The 19,559-nt window shown below is 38.2% G+C and overlaps 1 protein-coding gene across 2 annotated transcripts; it reads right to left on the bottom strand.

Annotated features, from left to right (window-relative positions):
• Nucleotides 1-242: 242 nt before the first annotated feature.
• On the bottom strand, nt 243-19,253 carry nox5 (NADPH oxidase 5). 2 transcript variants are annotated; one of them, XM_023344146.1, is made up of 17 exons: nt 19,179-19,253; nt 14,232-14,361; nt 12,752-12,902; nt 11,596-11,806; nt 11,294-11,531; nt 10,019-10,172; nt 8,942-9,114; nt 7,559-7,741; nt 7,009-7,141; nt 6,652-6,794; nt 5,891-6,082; nt 5,355-5,399; nt 4,326-4,450; nt 3,883-3,967; nt 3,693-3,792; nt 1,111-1,277; nt 243-889 (listed from the first exon to the last, which is right to left on the bottom strand). In XM_023344146.1, the coding sequence occupies exons 2-17, from the start codon at nt 14,349-14,351 to the stop codon at nt 758-760; spliced, it is 2,352 nt and encodes a 783-aa protein (XP_023199914.1). In that variant the 5' UTR covers nt 14,352-14,361; nt 19,179-19,253; the 3' UTR covers nt 243-757. The 2 variants fall into 2 exon arrangements, with proteins under 2 accessions (XP_023199914.1, XP_023199920.1); XM_023344152.1 differs by lacking the exon at nt 243-889 and adding an exon at nt 2,494-2,543 and having other exon boundaries at nt 1,210-1,277.
• Nucleotides 19,254-19,559: the final 306 nt, after the last annotated feature.

The following is a 19,559-nucleotide window of genomic DNA, read 5'->3' as shown; positions in this document are numbered from 1 at the left end:
CAAATCATCCACTGATGTAATCTAAAAATAATAAGTCACAGAAAAAAAACATGAGCAAAAAAATTTTCTTTTAAATAACAGACATATGGGTAAATCGAGGTTAATTCAAATAATTAGATTAGCAATAAAAGTTTCTTTATTTTAGTAATAAAATTCATAAGAAATACACTCAAACTATCAGTACATTACGAAATTATGCTATGGACTTTCACAATGAGGGTAAGTCACCACAGATCATTGCTCAAGAAGCTGTTCTTTACTGTGCTGTATTCAAACATAGAGGTAGAAAGTTGAGTGGAAGGAAAAAGTGTGGAAGAAAGAGTGTCGTAGCTTACAAGGATGATGACAGCTTTGCGAGGAATGAGAGACAAGGCATTATACCAGGAAAAGAGATGCTTAAAGTAGACTGAATCAATGTGTGTAATTTATCCTTTTATTGAATTTAACAAAGACTAGCTGTAACAAATGACTGACTGAGATCTATGGTTCATGGTTTTTATTATTTCTTTAAAACAGAAAAAAATATCACTTTTAATTCCAACAATTATGATTTATATATTGGCATATAGAGACATTCTATTTACAGAGCAGACTTTAAGCATCATAACTGAATCCCTAAATTAAATCTAACTAAAACTTAACTCTATGTCTAAATAAGTCTTACATCTTTAGTGTGACTGCAGTTTGCTTCCTTCAGCTGGTGTTCTGTCAGGTTTTGTCCTCATAGAAATATAAAATCAAATGAACAAAGACATCCTCAGAAGTTTTCCTTGTAGAAGTTGAAGCCGAAGTGTTCACACTGAGCTTTGATGACTTTAGCCAGAGCCGGAGCGCCGCAGTAAAACACGTGAACTTTTCCTTTGTTTTCCTCGGACAGTTTCTGGAAAACCTGAAAGATTGAAACACAAACAACTGAAGACCAGACTGATGGTTCGTTCACTGTCCCCACAGCAAAATTCAAGAGTTTTTCAAGCATTTTACACGTTAAGTTTTCAATCTTTTCCAGCACCACACCTTGGAGATAAGTGAACAAATGAACTAATGTCAGACATAAACTAATAGTTTGATTAATAAGTGAATCATCATCATCCTCCTCAGATGGATTCTCACCTTCTCCCATTCGGGTCGGCCTGGCTGAGTTCTGGTCCTCAGACCTGTGATGGAGTCTTTCTCTTCTTTCTTGGCCAGAAGGTCGAGCGCCATCTGCAGGCCGATGGCCTTCATGTCGTTCTTGCTGAGCGCTGAGGTCATGTACATGTGCATCTCCAGGAACTGACCTGGCAAACAGCAGCTGTGTTAATAAACCCGACTTCACCCTTTTTGAGGAGATGAGACTCATAACAAAACGATGCAACAATTCCTGGGCTTCAGATGACGTAGCACCGACGTCACCCAATGCAGATGGAGGGCCGGAAGTAAATGTGGCCCATTTATTTCTGTTGATCCAGCACCAAATATCTATAGTTTGAGTCATGTATGGTTGTTCCAACCGTTCTAACAGAGAGAAAGATAAACGTTATTTTTGTGTTTCGAAGGTTGTTGGTCATAAGGGATTGTTTTTTTAAATACCGAAAAAAGAGGAGAAAAGTGGATCAACAATCTACAGCTAATAACAGGAAGTGGAAACTAACAACGCCAGAGTTTGCAGCGCCACTTTCTGACAATCGCATTGTTTAAACTGTATTTTCAGATTTTTTATTGGACAGTTACTTAGAAAGCCAAGCATTCATATGTAAGGTAAGATATATTATTTTTATGCCCCAGCGTGGTTGACCTCAGAGTGCTAATGTTGTTAGCAGCTAGCTCAGTGCCGAGTCACGGACAAAAAAACATCATTTTATTCAGTGGGACTTTCATGCTAGAAAAAAAAATCTAAATAAATTAAATAAAACCTACCCAGCCATACAGTCACAGTGAACTGTGACTGTTCCCCCACATGCTTTGTGTCTGGCCATGAACTACATTCGTGTCCAGACACGGATATGGGGGTTTATGTAGATCGGAGCAAATCGTTGACCAGCGTCCTACAACGACTCAACATTAACATACAACTCCAGCGTGAATTTGGGTTTACAGAAGCTAAATAAATGATCTACCGGCAGATCCAAGCTCATAGAAATAATATAAGTTAGTTCGTTGTTAGCGATAGCCTCGTCATCACAGACTAATTACTTAAAATAGCACAATTCATTACTCACCCGGCAGAAACAAGTCGACAGCCATTTAATGTTTCTTTTGATCCTAAATGCTTGACCCAACTTGAAACTAAATAACTGTATTCTCCAGGCAGTTGAAAAGTTTCTTCCGGATCCTTGAATGTGGGTAAATTCTCAATATTATAAGTCTTTTTTTTTTTTTACTGAGATAATACAAATCATATCCTAAATATACGCGTATTTTTTCGAGATGCCTTGTCGGTTCCAGCCTATTTAGGACATTAGGGTACTGTTGTGATCAATTTAGCTTTGTTTTGAACCAGAGAAATTCACTTACGGCCCTCCATCTGAATTTCGTGCGTCATCCGGGTCACCCGGGTCACGTGTCTGAAACCCAGCAATATGGACATTTATTTGTCAATGAAACCTGAGCTGCTGCTGTGATGTAACTGTTTTATGGTGTGACATTAGACCAATATAACACAATTAAAACAAATTATCATCATTTATTTCAGATTTATTTTGAAATATGGTGTAGATAAGGATGCAAGGTATCAGTTAATAAGTTTATCTAAAGCTAGATCTTATCACTAACGATTAATCAATAAGCTGCTATTCTCTTAGAAACTTGAGTTTACGTTGTGTTAAGAGGGATAATTGTCTTTCCACAACATAAAAGGCTATTTTTTAAAAAATATGCTGAATTTTAAAAAAAACATTACATTTTAACATATTTTTTTGTCAGCTATATTAACACTGACTGAATAAACAGAAAACTGTGATTTTCTCACATTAATAAACTTAGGCATATTTATAAAATATAGCAAAACAGGAACCTGTTATATTGCTGAATAGAAAAATAAAAAAATGAAAAGAATAAAATATATGAAACACTTAATTCCCCAATTAACAGAAATATTCATACAGAACTGTGGTTGGCCTTGAAGGAATGCTAAATCCTTGATTATTGGCATCGTGTCTTTCCATCATGTTACAATTTTTCTCCATCATCTACTCCGTTTTTCTATCAACATATTCTAATCTTTGGAACATGTCAGTAGTTTTTGGTTGAGAAGTTGACGCGCGTTGCAACTCGGCCAAATGAGCACTATTAAGGTGACAAATAGCGCTCATTCAGCCGAAATAAACATTCAAGGACCTTCTTGAATGTTTATATTTCTAAACAGAATTACATAAAGTACATTTTTCATCCCAAACTGGACTCTATTTGGACCATCTCTCTTTTACGTTCTGGTATGGCCGCCATATTTGTTCCCAACGGCTGAACTTAAGGATGACCATCGACACCCTCTGCTGCAATGGCAGCCAAACTACAAGACTAATAGACGTGGACATGTTTTAGTCAATGGATTGAAACTAACTTTAATTTATTAGATCTTTAATTGACAATTAATTGTAAGTGTTTTAATTGTTTTCATAACATGATAACATCTGGATCCATTCTTTCTTCAGCCCTGCAATTTAGTTCTCAATCAGCTCATCTTTTTGTGACCAGCTGCAGGTATTTACTCTGACCTTCTGGCTCCCCGTCGGCCTGCTCCATCTCCAGCTTAGTCAGCAAACTAACGAACCATTCGAAGGACTTCTGGTCTCTATTGATCCAGATGAAGTCGACCTGCAGAGTGGAAACAGACGGAAACACGTCCGCTCCATCAGATAGGACATGTTAATGTCTCAGGACAGACTGCAGGCGACGTGTTCTTACTTTACGCAGCCTCATGTCGCTGTCTTTAACGTTTTCACACCCTGAGGAGCTACAGTTGGGATAGGTGTGCTTCCTCATGCGGTACCTGAGGTAGAACAACAACCGGGTTAGAGACAGGTGGCTCTCATCAACATCAGAGCAGACAGGAAGACCTGCCAAGAGGAAATGTGATAACTCCACTCTGAATCTGGATTCAGATGTTTATTGTAGGAGATGATGAACTTCATCAAGCAGATCTTTGAGCAGCTTTAGAGGTCAGGTTGAAAGAGATGTAATGGAAAAGTGGAGGCGAGTAAAGACTTCAGATTGAGTGGAAGAAGAAGAGAGAGGATGGATAGCTGGATGGTAAAATGGTCTAATCAGTAGCTCCGTGTGCTCTCCACCAGTATAACCAGTAAAACCAGAGGACTAGGAACAGGCGGAGCGTTGGAGGGTTTTCTCACCGGTACATGATGCTTTGCAGGATGGAGGCGAAAGGTGTGATTCCTATTCCTGCTCCGATTAGCACAGCGTGTTCCGAGGCGAAGATCTGCCGGGTCGGAGTCCCGTACGGCCCGTCTACGTAACACTGACACATAAAACAAACACACTCAGAACTCAGGATGCACCAATACACTTTCTTCATATCTGACACCGATATCTGAGGTTTTTTATCGGCCGATACATCACTGAGTTGACTTGAAATGCTTATTTTTTTAAACAGACATAAATGCACCAAATTATCAATTTATTTCATAACTCTTAAATACACCAACAGCTTCACAAGCTTGGCCAAACATGTATAAACAACCTTAATATGTTCAGTCAGTGCAATTATGAGTAGAATAGCCAATGTAAAATAAATAATGAAACTAATACTGACAAAAAACAATATTGTTCACCGTGGTCAAACATATAAAATTAAACTGCAACAAATCTTCCTTCAAATGGTTCAGAAAGTGTAATAACAAATTTTAAATGTAAGGTAAAATAAATAAATAAAGCATGGCATTACTCAGAACACAAAGCATAGAATTAGACTGAACAGATCTGCCCTTATAGATCAGGAACATTGTCACTGATACTTGATCTAGAATTTTTCTCAATATCAAGATCGATACAGACATGAATATCGTATTGATGCATCTCTACTCAGAGTCATCTGCCCTGACAGATACACTTTTTGAGATGTTCCAACATCACTGTATCTTATTAACACTGCACAGTTATTCAGCCGTTTGTGTTGCTGAATCATATAAAATACTAATAAAACACATTGAAATCTCTGGTTGTAATGAAATAGAATTTAAATGAGCTGCAACAGTTTGGCATAACAATGTAAACCATCCAAACACCAAAAAGAAACATCATAAAACAGAGATAGGGAGGAATATTTTCTGTAGGTTTACAACCATCTTCACACTTTGAATCAACATGAACAGTGCAGAGGTTGGTAACAAGCCAGAGATTTATCAGAGTTATCAGATTGGTACCTTTATGTTGCAGAATCGGTGATTCTCACCAGACTTGGCAGAAACCTGCAGGTAAAACAAGGAGCAGAGGATCAGACCCGAGAGTTAAAATGTCTTTAAATAAACTAGAGAAGATTCTGTTTTACAGTTTACGCTGCAGCAAAACAATTCACTGTACAGATTCCCCACAGATTATTATGCTGTAATGAAAACATGTTTGTAGGATGATGATGGATGGATGTCAGTTGAAACAAATAAACCAAATATATTTTTTCACTTGTTGGCATTTAAACTTCAGATTTTAATCAGTTTTTAATCTGAACTATCGGTGTGTTTCTTTAGCGGCTCGGATCTGAGATCTTCTCTGAACAGGGATGCTGCACTCAGCTTATTTTCTGACAGAGGGATGCTTTTAAACGAGGAACCATTTTAAAAGGCTGCAGTGTTTCAGTGTGTAATTTTGGGTGTTAGAGGTAGAATCCTCCAGCATAACGTCTCCTTTCCTTTGGATCTGTCTCAGAACCAGTACTGTTATCCAGCCAGTCAGCAGCTCTGACCTCTCTGAGAGGTGGGGTCTCTCCTCTCTCCGTCAGCCCAGGCTCCTCCAGAGGAAACTCCACCAGAGTCTCTGGGTCTGAAGCCGATCCGGACTGCAACCCGTTCTGCCGGAACATCGTCAGCTCGATGGTGTCATCCTGGTTCGAAGCCACGGCTTTCTGTGACTCAGAGGAAAGGAACATCTGGCCCTTCTGAGGAGCACAGATGTCAGTGATAAGTACTGCGTTTCAGTTATTGTCCAGTTTAGTTCAAATAAAATTTAAAAATACTTTATTATCCAAAAAGGAAAGTAAATATTGTTATAACTCATTTAATTAAGGAGCTATTGTAGAATAACAACAATTTGGTCTCAATTGCTTCTAAAAACAGCACAGCAATTAAAAAAAACATCTAACTGTTGTTTACTTGTTTCAAAGATCTCCATAATGTCACAAATCAGCTGGCACTGTCCGTTACCCAGCAAACCCAGCAGAGTTCCACCCGTCACCTAGCAACCCAGTGAGCTCCAGCTCCTTTGGTCAGCTGGATTTGCTGCTGTATGTGCCGTACAATGGCTGCTGGAAAAGACAGGTGTTTTGTTGTTGACTTATCATCCAGAAACCACTTCCTGCATTCATGTTGGTTGTGCAGAAGGCACTACTTCTGCTTTTCAAAGATGTACACTTGTATAATTGCCCTAATTTTTTCCCAGCTGGGAAGTTGGAATTTCCCAGTTCTGGGTACAACTGGAACCAGCTACAGAGCGTCAGGATGTTCCTACCTGCTGCCTCTTCACCTGGCGCCGCTTCCTCAGACTGGTGGCCAGCCGCTTGGGACAAACCGCCTGGCTCTCCGGCTGTCTGAAGTATTCGTACAGCCGGTTGGTCCACTGGCCCATGGAGCGCACATGTAACCACATGGTATCTGCAGGTCAGAGGTCATGAACAGACAATTCATATTATTATGCTTTCTGAATGACAAAACTGTACATTTATTTGACGTGTTTGGTGACAAAATCCAAACAAATTTCAAAACTGTGAATGCAACCTACTGAGAATTTACACTTCAGAAAAGTTTGTACTTCCTGAAAGGATTCAGGTGAATTTTAATGAGAAAGGGGGTGAATGTCTGTCCACACCTGGCTGCTCAGGGGCGCTGCTGATGGTGAACGGGTGCCACTCATACTTGGCAATCACTGGGATGTTGATGTAGATGTAATCTCCAGGTTTAAACTGGAAGAACTGGGGACGCCTGATCACCAGGTGAGTCACCTGGTTAATTCAGGAACAGAGAGCAGACTTGATACTGGAAATTTACTATGTATTTAAAATCAACCAAACATATCAGAACATATCAAATCAGTTTGTGCCTTTAAAAAAACAGGAAGAAAACAGATAAAAAGGGAAAAAAGAAAATAAAGGAAAAAATAGAAAGGAAAAACTGAAAAAGTGAAAGAAAAATGTCTAAAAAAACAGAAAAAAGAAAAAGGGAAAAAGGAATGGGGAAAAATGTTAATAAGAGGAAGAGCACACCTAAAAACTGACTGCTGTATTTAGTATACTTCAATATTGCATGTGCAGATTCTAAAAATAAATTCACAAATTTCAGGGTTTTAAAATAGAAAATCTTATTTTTGTGGCCTGCAATCACTTCAGGACACCATTGGAGAGGACATTTGTTTTGTGCACCTTGGACGGCAGCAGGTTGACTTCTACGATGTAAAGGCCTCCGATACGAGACACGGCGATTCCCACGATCTTCTCCAGCAGGAAGACGAAGCCTGGAACCACAAACCACTTCCAGAAGTTTGCACAATGAATGATGAGGAGGATCCAGACCCAGATGTAGGACAGGTGAGTCCAATAGAACACCTGGAAGAGACACAACAGGTGGCGATCAGCTGTTGAAAGAGTTATGAAGCAAAATAGTTTTTCTGAGCTGTTAAGAAACGATTGCTTCCTACAATCTGTTGAAGTTTTAAATGTTACCCAATAGGGGTGGGCATTTACAGGAAAAAATTATTGTCTATTATTTATCTTGATAAATTTCTTATAATATTTTGATTTATCACAATAAATTCCAGTTAAATCCCCAAAACTGTCCGTATTCTCTGTATTGTTATTTTTACTATTTTTCTCCCTTGTTTGTTCAAAAAAGATGTATCAATAAATTCGAAAATATGACTCAGTGCCATGACTGTGTGCAGTTCAGTGATACAAATCACATTAATCTGTGTGACTATGGTTCAGATGAAGGGTACTACAATTAATGAGAATATTTTATTGTTTATAATAGGGGTGCACCGATTTATCTTTGCTGATTTCCTTTATTTTGGGAGATTGGTGATCGGCCATACTGACATGTGAAACTGATCTCATCCCCCAATCTTATCTAACTTAGCAAAGGTCTAAAAATCAATCTCTGTCCTCTTCTGCTCTCTGTGAGACTGACAGACGGACCCACCAGTCATGTTTGCAGTTAACAATAGTCAGCCCACTCAGCAACTGTTTTTACTATATTTAACAACATTTGAGACAAAAAAAAATGGTATTGGCCAAAATCAGAATCGGCAGGTGAGGCTTTTTAAAGATCGTAATTGATCATCGGCCAGAAAACTGCAATCAGTGCACCCTTAGTTTAGCACAATATTACCACAAAGTGTCCTGATAAAACTTCAAGTCCTCATCGCCCACCCTTATTACCCAATCGCTAATTTTTGACCATGATGAGTGTAAAGTGCCAGTTGGATGCCATGAAGCTTACCAGAAATTGCATATAAGCAACCATCCTCCACTGGTGGAACAAGATGGCTGTTAATGTTAATCCAATATTTGGAAGTATGACAATCACAAAGTTAACGGCTAAAACTTGCAAAAACTACAAACAGACTAAAAAAATCAACGTTATGTGCCACAATTCTTTTCTTACATTTGCTGATTGGCTCAGTATAAAAAAACTGTACTGGAGGGAATCCTTGTAAACGGGAGAAAGTCCCAGCTGTCTGTGAAGCGAGATTTTAATCGAGCGAAATAGGAATTCAAAGGCCAGGCTAAGTTTCTACAGATTCAGACCTCGAAGTGTCCGCTGCGACGGACGAATGTGCTGGAGCAGAACACCATGAGGCAGATCAGCAGCTGTAGGATGACCCCGGTCAGCGACGACGTCCCCTTCACCCAGCCGATCCCCGGCCTGGTGGTTAGCAGGTACTCCCACAGACTGAACCCCCCGCTTTGTGACTTACGGGCTGAGATACAAGGCGTCAGAACAACAGGTGTAATTAGCTTTTTGTAAAAACAGGGTTTCTTCAGGTTTCACAAACTCAAATTTAAAATTTTAAAACGTTTAAAGACAATTATGAGTAGAATTTGAGATCTATATCTCAACTGAAACGTACGAACGTTGTCCAGCAAACTGACGATAAATTTGAACTTGCTCGTGATAAACGCAAATAAGCTAAGAAGCAAATAAGCTAAGAAGCTAGCCATCTAGCTAGTTAGCAAGTGTATGCTAGCAGTCAGTTAACGGTCGCCTCAACTCACAAAATTATTCATAACTACATAAAAACGCAATGAATATGTCTGAATGCCACTCAAACTTTAAAATACATAAATAATAAAATAATGAGAATAAAGTAAGAAAATAAAAAATATTGTCATAATATTATGAGAATAAAGTCCTATTACAAGAATATCGTCATACGAGAATAAAGTCATGTAGAGAATAAAGTCGCAAAATTACGACTTTATTCTCGTAATACTACAACCTTGTTTCCAATCTATGACTATTCTCGTGTTTTTACGACTCTTATTATTACTACTTTATTCTTGTATTATTTTGACTTTGTTCTCTTATCACTTTATTCTTGTAATTTTGTTCTTTTTATTTCCTTAATTTGGCCCTAATATTTCGTCCTAACTCACAGAAAAAAATACATACAGAATACAGAATTAAATTGTCATGTCAAGACAAAATTTAAGATAGGTCATTAACATATTAAAAGGCAACTTACTTTTTTAAGAAATCAACTTAAAACATCTAAAGCCTTAATTTAGATACATAGATTTTAGACTTTTTACAACATCTTAAGGATGCGAAGACAGCCTGAAAAAACTCATTATTGATTAGCAGGTCATGTTTATGCTGAGTACCAAAGTTGATGATGTGTGCCGCTGTGTGCACTAGTGTGAAGAAGAGGATGGCATAGCCGACGATCTGATGCAGCAGGATGTTCTGGTCCAGAGGAAGGACTCTGACGACCCAGGTGGCCCGGAGCCACGTCAGACAGCGTCGCAGCATCAACACCTGAAAACACGCAGACACTAGATAGGAAAACTGATTCAGATGAGCTGGAGGCTCACTAAACGTAAACCTAGATGTGTGTGTTTTGTAGAAATTCAATGGAACTGTTCTATTAGATACCAGTAAAATATACATTTTGATATTAAAAAACATTAGTTGGTTCTTCAGTATTTCAGCCATGTTATTAGGAACCATTGTGGAATGTCCAAAGAGCCACTGGAGGCAATGGAGCCACAGGTTCCAGACCCCTGATGATCAGGTGAAGAAAAACAAATCTCTTTTTCTAAGAAAGGAGATTAAGGGCACTGAAAAAAATCTGACTTTAATCACAGAATCCTGACTTTTCTCCAGATAAAAACTGTTTATGCTCCATCAGACAAATCTAGTCGTAAAATATACCAAGTAAATCTGAGATGGGGTTTCAGTGTGGATAAAGTGCAGCTTTACAAATCCTGTAACAAGGAAGAAAAGATTATGTGAATATTTTTCATATACAAGCAACATATCTGACACAATTAAGAATGTTTGGTTATTTATTTGGAATTTTGATATATATGGACACAGAATAAGCATTTTGGGCGTAAAGTCATAATTCTGAGACTAAAAGTCAGAATTATGAAAGGAAAAGTCACAATTTTTAGAAAAAAAAAGTTAATTCTGTGGAAAAAATTCAGAATTTTGAGAAAAAAAAAGTCAAACGTCTCAGGGGAATAGTTAGAATTCTGAGGTAAAATATCAGAATTTTGAAAACAAAAACCAAACAGAATTCTGATTTAAAAAGTCAGAATTCTAATAAGAAATGTTAGAACTCAGGAAAAAATAGTTCTGAGAAGAAGAGTCAGAATTCTGAAAAAAAAAATCCTCGGAATTCTGAGGAAAAATTCAGAATTCTGAGACTAAAAGTCAGAATGCTGAAGAATTCTATAAAGGTCAAAATTCAGTTACAATCAGAATTTAATTATTTTTTTTAGTGGCTCTAATCCTCTTCTATTTTCCATTTTCTGCAGTCGGAAACAATCATTTCAGCTATTGACCTACCCTACCAGCCTTAGCAGAAATAATGTTGGATTTTTGTTGTATTTAAGTAGAAAAGGCGCTAACTGGTGACGATATTTCCGCCGTACCATCACGAACGTGCAGTTGAAGTTCAGACACTGGCCGCAGCCCTTGGCCAGCATGAACCAGCCGCCGCCTTTGCGGTGGTACAACATGGCGGCGACAAACAGCATCAGGTTGAGCAGAACGTAGCTGCACAGGAACAGGAGCTTCCGGCTGTTGTTCTGCCAGTAGGCCCGGGTCAGGTACCGGGGCGTCTGAGGCTTCTTCTGCTCCTGATCTGGCGGTTTCAGCCAGTTAGCGGCGCTGTGGGCGACAGCTGTTAAAACCCGTCTTTCTGACATCACAGAGCAGATAACTATGCGCTCACCTGATGGTCAGATTCTCCATCACCTCTGGAAAGTTCTCCAGCTCAGCTTTCAGTTCTTCAAAGGTGATGGAGCCGCTGCTGTCTTTGTCGGCGGACTCGAACAGAACCAGCGTCAGGTCGTCCAGTTTCTCTTCTGGCAGAGAGATGGCGCTCTCCTGCAGACACGACTTCAGAACCGTTCTCAGTTCGTCTGGGTCGATCGAACCGCTGCCTGTTAGCACGAAACAAACAACATTTTACATTTCTGCCAAGAAACTGAGAAATTTTCTGAAAAAAAAAGGAATTTATGAACTCCAAAAGTTAACAATTTGCAAGAAAAACAATTACATTTTGAGATTTATTTTATTAGAAATTTTCTTGAAAAATAAGGACTTTTCTGAGCCTGAAAAGCTAAAAAAAAATTGCAAACATAAAATCAGTCCTGAGTTTCTGAGTTCTGAAAGTTGACAATTTGGGATAAAAAAAAAAAAATCAGAAGTTGAGATTAATCTCAAAATTTTTCTAGAAGAAAATAGTAAATTTCTGATTTTGAAAAGTAGAAATATTAGCAAAATTTTTTTTTAAATTTTAAGATTAATCTTATAATTTTTTTTGAAAAAACAGGTAAATTACTGAGCTCTGGAAGTTGAAAATTTACCAGAATAAAATTTAAATCTTAGAAATTTTAAGAAAAAATAAAGACATTTTTGAGATTAAAAAGAAACCAGGGGGTTAGCATGCTCCACGTTTGGAGGACTTAGTACTTGACGCGGATGTCGCGGGTTCGACTCCCGGTCCCGGCGACCTTTGCCGCATGTCCTCCCCCCTCTCCGTGCCCTCTTTCCTGTCTGCCTACTGTCGCAAAAAAAAGAGCTACTAGCGCCGCAAAAACTCTTCGAAGAAAAAAAAAAAAAGAAAATTGGTGAGAAAAAAATCTGAAATTTTAATATTTCTCAGAAATGTTGTGGAAAAGCATGGGCATTTTTGATTTTCAAAAGTTGGCTATTTTCAGCTTTTCATAATCAGAAATTTTCATATTCTAGAAAATTTCTCAGATAAATATAAAAAATGTTTGGCCAAAATTTGCACCTCCTTTATTAATATCTACAAAGGCATTAATACGCCGTCGTACAGCTCTGCCCTGCCTCCACTGTTTACGGTCATAGTGCGAACACACCGTCGACGTCGTAGACCTGGAACAGAAAGCGCAGCTTGTCGGTCTCGTCGCCGTGGATGAGGAGGTTCAGAGCTTTGAGCAGCTCGTCTAGACTGATGGATCCGCTGCCATCCGAGTCGAACAGAGCAAAGAAACGCTCGGCAAAGAAAGACTGGAAACAAGCAAAATATAATCAGAACAGACTAAAAACACAAGACTTCCTGGAAACAATCATAAAGCAGCGTGAACATGAAAAACCTTCAACAGCACCTTGATTTTGGTTGTTCTCCCTGCAGTCAACGGAAATATCTACGCTTTGATGTGTAAGCCGTACATGTGGAGATCAAACTGTGACAAACATAGTCTGAACTGGAATGTTTCTGAATATTTCTCTGGATCAGAATCTGAAGCATCTGATCAAACATCAAACTTTCTGTGAGAAAGTTAGAAAAAAAAATCATTAAAGATGCAGTATTATGTATTTTATAGTACATCTATAAAATAATACTATGTGGCCATTTTATACATGGCCACATAGTATTATTTGATATCTGCACACATCAAATACGACTTAAAAGAAATTTGACTTTGTAATTTAATGCCTAGAAATCGGACCACTGTTTCTTTAAAAACTCCTGCTCTTTCTGAAACTCTGCCTTCAGGAAGTCATCACCACATGGCTCCTCTATTAACCCTTTCACAATGTTTTTACAGGCGTTGCACTGAAAGTATCTCGTATAATGGGCTCAGCTGACACACTCTTCCGCCATGTGCTTGCTAATTGCTGCTGGCTAGTCTGAAGGAGCTGAGTGGGGGAGGGCTGCTCTGTGAGGCAGAAAGAAACTTGAAAGCTGAAGCTCTGAGGAGGAGCTGCGCCTCAAAGGCGGGGCTAGGTTCGACCAGGTGTTTTGGACAGCTGAATGGTTGCCATGGAGATTAAAGGATTTCTCAAACATGCTTGAAAGAATCAAATAACACTCCATGCATGTTTTTGATGACATTATAACATGATGTAAAGCTAAAAAAACATTGATTTCACATAATACTGCCCCTTTTAACCTTAATTAAACCAGTGATTGTGTTAAACAATAAGCATGTTTAACCAAGTATTTATCCAACAACGTTACAGAAGATTAAACTTTAAATGTTACTTTTTCTGAGAAGCATAGTTGAGCTACGTAGGTTTCTGTCGTAGCCAAAAGGTGCAGAAACTATTCCGGGTTCAGCTTTAAATTTTAATATATGGAAACCAAATATTTCTATGGAAAAAGAACAAGAAGTTAGCAAGATTCAAAATAGCAGCTTCTGCATTTCAATGCCAAACAACTTATACAATTAATTTTTACAGGGAAAGAAACAAATAGTGAATCTAAATGTTGTATTTTCTGTTTTTTTTGTGCATCTAAACCCTGATTGCCTTATCAGGTAGTAGAAGACCACCTTGTCTTTTTGCCTTGTGGTAAAATCAGGTTTTGTTATAAGATTTTTGGCTGTTTCTTACCTCTTTGACTTTGAGTGCAGTTTTAAACTCGTCGATGTCAATTTCTTTGTCGTCTCCAGCGATGGTCTCAAACTGTTTGGTTACCCACTCCAGCCAGCGGGAATCTTCATCCACACTCATGATTAAAACCCTTCAGTGTAGAGAAAGGTTTATCCACCATTTCTGGCATCACTATTCGCTCATCTCACTCTTCACTGGTGACCCATTTTAAATTGATCCAGACGGTTAAAGTGTATGAGATTTTATTTGGCCAGCTGGGAACAGTTGCTAATTGCTAATATGACCAAAAAAGAATCAAATGTGGGGTCCCTCAAGGCGCCAATCTCGGGCCACTTTTATTTTATTACTAATTGCTACATAAACTCCCTAAAGTATAAAATACTAAACATCTTTGCTGTTGAAATACAAACCCAAAGCTTCTTCCTACTGTGTTTGTTTTAAACCTTATTTAATTTTAAAGCTTTTAAATCTAAATCTTTTAATCTAAATTTGTTTTGACGTGTTTTATCTTGAAGGTTGTTATTAAGTTGAAGTTGCTTCTGGCTGAAAGCTAGTATATAAATAAAGTTGCCTTGCATAAGAAATTATTGTGTAAAAAAAGACTTGAACTGAATCAATTATAATTTATCAGTACAGTTTGAATTTGAATATTCCAAAACGAATGTAAGGTGTTTGTTTAGTTTGGAGATAAAAAATGTTGGATTCTGATTAATATGATTTCTTCTGTTTGCATTTCTTTCGGTGCTTGAACAGAGCAGTTATAATCTGATTCTCTTTGAATCCATTGTGTTCCATTGATGTTTTTCCTTGAAGAACAAATTCTTCTCATGTGAACTGAGTAAAGAGCTGAATGCGGTCCAAAACACACAGCCGTCATCCTGAGTGTGTAGGTTTTTTTCCGATGCCCCGTGGGCCGACGCCCAGCACTCAGCGTTTTAGGGTCAGGTCACACAGGAACTACGTTTCCGTTCTGGATAACAGAGATCTGTGGATTTTCGTGTCTGAAGGGAAACTGTAGCCGTGCAGAAACAAAATTTAAGTCAGCTCTACATGAGCAACGCAAATGAACTTTTTGATGTTTCTGGATCTGTCGGTGAGAAAGTTGCTTATAAGGTGACTTATTATGCTTCCTTGAACAGGCTAGGATCAGTCTATGGGCAATACAAAATATCTTCAATACATATTTTGCACAAAATCATCCTTAGATGATCAGATTTTAATTTAGTCAGTTCTGCCTATTTTGAGCTGCTTTCAGAATAAGTTGTTTTAGGGCGTCTTGTCACTTTAAATTCAAATAAGCTGCTGCTGGCCAACTCAACGTTTACACTCATATGTGAAAATAGCTGCAAACAGCTGCACAATTATACAACCATACATCTCCGAAAAGCAGAAGTGGAGCCTCCTGCACAGCCAAAAAGAATGCAGAAAGTGGTCTCCAGCTGGTAAGTCATCAACAAAACACTTGTCTCTTTTTGAATTGCATTTGAATTTGAATTGGACACAAATGTAAAAAACAGGACAAAAAAACAAACGTTTTTTGCATCACAGGTCCCCTTTAAGGATTTTTACTTTCAGACTTTGTTATTGGCATTTTATTGTCAGTTCCAAATTTGCCATATTTTTAAAAAGTTTTTGTTTTGTCTCTCATGGCTTTTTTTTATTGAGCAAGAAGCGTAGGGAAAACATGCAGCAAATGTTTATGTCAGCACTCCTGACTGATTATTTCTTACCAATGATGGTTTGAAAGTTACAACAAGATGATTTTCTCAAATCCATATAGGGTCAAATATATACATATAGGTTAGAAAACTGCGCCTCAACCAAACACTTTTTGCTCCAAAGTCAATTACACAATGCAGGCGATTTTCAGCACCACTCAGTCATGATCATCCACCAGGAGATGCTTTGGGCTGGTGAAGTGATCTAGGCACTTATCAGAAAAACTGCAGAGAAATTTGTTGTTTTTTTTCCAGAAAAGTGGGAATGACTCCTGTAAAAACCCAGATGTCCAAGAACAAATTGATCTGCTGGACTCAGCAGGTAGAAATGTCCAGATCGCATTAAAATCAAAGTGTTTTGTGGGAGTGTGGTGTTGAGGAAAAATGATTATTTTTAGTGCTTAATACAGTTAATCTTACGGCATGTGTAAAAGGTATATTCAACACTTTTATTTTGAACAAATTTCTTTATTTTGAACAGGTTTGTGTTGAGCATTCGGGATTGGGCCAGATGAGCAGGCATTCAGACAGGCAGGGGCCTCCCGCTGTGCGGCCAGACCATAGGAGGCCATAAAATTAGCATTTCCTGCAGGGCAATAAATTGAGCTTGGAGGAGGCCTGCCGGAGGCCAGCATCTGGGATGGTGTGAAAACTTAATACAACATAGAAGATTGAAACCGCTAACATTTAATTTCTAAGACATTTTTCTAAGTATTAATACCATGTTTTTACTGAAGATTGTATTATCTCATTTTAAAACTACTAAATGATGAATGTATTTGAAAACTGTATTATCTGTGAAATCTAATCTCATGTTTTTTTCTGTGCCCGGGATGACCGTAGAATCACAGGGGGTCAGGGCGTAGCTGTTCGCTCTTTGTTTTAACAGAGACCAGATGGCCCTTTGATCTTTGCCGTAAATTAGGGGGAGTTTCTAAGTTTCTCTGGGTGCCTAAGGGAGTTTCCAGTTGGTCAACTAGAGGAACGCCTTGGGTGCATATATTAAGAAGACAAGACACACCTTTAGTATAAGACTTAGTGTCAGCACTAAAAATTCAGAGAGCGGCCACTATTTTTGCTTTTTTCCATCGGCTCTCTCCAAAGACGCGTCTTTGCTTTTTGTTCGTCTTTGTTTTGTTTTTTTGTTTGTCTTTGTCTGTCTTTGTCTGTATAAGGTAAAGAATGCATATCTCTGTACCTCTGCAGCTTTGTTGATTGATTCCTGCGTTGCTTTGTATGGGATTAAACTCTGTGATTCTGTGACGTCAACGCGCAGTGTTGTTGTTCCACTCTGGCTGCACGCCGCTCGCTGAGAGGACCCAGAAATTTAAGGAAGAGAGAGCCAAACGTTTTGACCAAAGTTAATTTTAAATTATTCTTCCTTAATAGTGGACATGTGAAAACTATGTTCACTGTCAGCATGACAAAACGTAGTTTCAAAAACTGTGTTAAAACTCCCTGTTTGAATTCTTTGAAAGAAAAAAAAAATCAATTTAAATCTCGCACCATTCATCTGTTGATCTCATGTCCTACTCATTAAATTTTCTTCTATTCTCCCTTAACAGTCCAGCCGTTTGATAGTCATCTTGTTCTGCATCTAGCAGCTGCTCCATCATATCAACTCAGAGTTCTGTCTACAGCTTAACATATTCTGATTTATCAATAATCAATACTTCCAACTAGGGATGCAAGTTGATTTATCTTATCGTCAACGTTATTACATTTTTAATAACGCTGCTCCATCAAGCAGCTGGGCTGAATGAGCGATATTAAGATCAAACTTCATTTAAGCAGCTTGCCGAGTGTTTATATTTCTAAACAGAACCGCATAAAGTGGATTTTGCATCAAACACCGGACTCAGATTGGGATGTTTCTTTTTTCCTGTTCTGGTCTGGCCGCCATCTTTGTTTCTGTATCGATCAACTGGCTCCGTTTAAGGATGACCAGCGGCGCCCTCTGCTGGGCGGCGGCCAAACTACAACACTAAAAGGCGGTCTGAACGGAAGTTAATAGTAATATATTGGAAATAATTTTAAATTAATAAACCAGCAATAAACAGTTAATAGTAAATTGGTTGATTGTTTGCGTCACTACTCCAAACTGTTCCCAGAGACGATCTGCTGCTGCGGTTCGTTCAGCCTTCAGCGCCAGCTGATCGTCCTTCGGTTCGACACTAAAGAACAGGCCGTTGTCATAGCAACATCAGCTGCAGACAACACCGCCGTCATTGACACCAGAACCAGGAACACTCATGTTTTTATTTCCAACAAACTCAGATCAATACAGCTGATTATGTTTACTGATGCCTGATTGGTTTGCTTTGGAAAAGAGAAATCTTGTTGAAATTATTATTTAATCAGAGATTTGATTCACAATCCTTCAGATAGGAACATGTTTTAATTTTCTGTATTAAAACATTGCATTTTTGATTTCGTACAGCTTTGCAACAGCGCTAATTAGAACAAACAAACCTTGGAAGATGTTTGGAGAAAAGTTTAAAAGGAGGAAAATGAAGATTTTACTGTGCTTAAAGTGGGACTGTATGTCAGTAAATTATGTGGCGACATTACTGTTGAATATATAAATATATCCTTATTTTCTTATTAGGTACTTTGATTCTAGTAATAATTATCAACCAAGTCATGTAGGAACTTCTACTACAGATTAAATTGATTTCTTACATGCAAACTGTTAATTCATGACACAATATAACAGCAACAAACCCTCAGATATTAATATTGTGCACAGCAGTTATTGTAGTTATGATACATTTGTGGCATATTAAAATATTTCTGAATATTTTTGACTTTTTTTTAGGATAACTAGGGAATCTGAAATGTTTAATAATAATAATGACATTATGGTAAGACTAACTTTTAATTGCCATTTTCAGTTTAGCTGAAAATGGCAAAAAAAATTACAGATGAGAAGTTACAGATCACAAACAGTTCTTTCAGAGCTGCAGAGAAATCCACAGTGGATCTAGCAGAGCATTTTCTTCAGTTACTCTTTCCAAAAACTTTGTAGTATAATTTTTATTCTGAATCAAACCCACCAGAAATGTTCCACAACTATTCAACCCTTTCTCTGTATTTTATTTCTTGTTATTGTCGGATTTTATCGTGAACATAAAATCAGTCTTTTATTAATTTAAGTAGTCTCTTTTGCAGTAAAAGCAACTGAATCTGCTCTATTCTCAAAGGGAAACTGTTCTCAGGTCAGTTTTACCTGCTGCAGTGGAAGTGGCTCCGTCCGGCTTGGGTTCTGCTGCTGCTCCGGATCTCCTTCGTCTGGTTCTGCTTCTCCTGCTGCTGTTCTGAGGCGAGTCAGCTGCAGCCGACATCCTGCCGCCCACTGAGCCGCCGCTCCATGACGCGAGCGCGTGCAACCCAATCTACAACTCTCCCTTTCTACAGAGGAAAAGAAAACGCTACTCCACTAAAATTTCCTACAATCCCAGAAAAACGGTTCACTGTTTAAATTCTTTAGCTAAAACTTAGTGCTGGACAGTAAATCAGTAAAAATATATATTGTGATAGACATGTGATCAATACGTCTATTACAATATATAAAATATCCAATTCTATAGATTGAATATTCTGACTGAAT

The sequence above is a fragment of the Xiphophorus maculatus genome, chromosome 2, assembly GCF_002775205.1.
Source record: "Xiphophorus maculatus strain JP 163 A chromosome 2, X_maculatus-5.0-male, whole genome shotgun sequence".
NCBI lineage: Eukaryota > Metazoa > Chordata > Actinopteri > Cyprinodontiformes > Poeciliidae > Xiphophorus > Xiphophorus maculatus.
The sequence above is the reverse complement of the archived record's forward strand: the minus strand, read 5'-3'. Positions and strand labels throughout refer to the sequence as shown.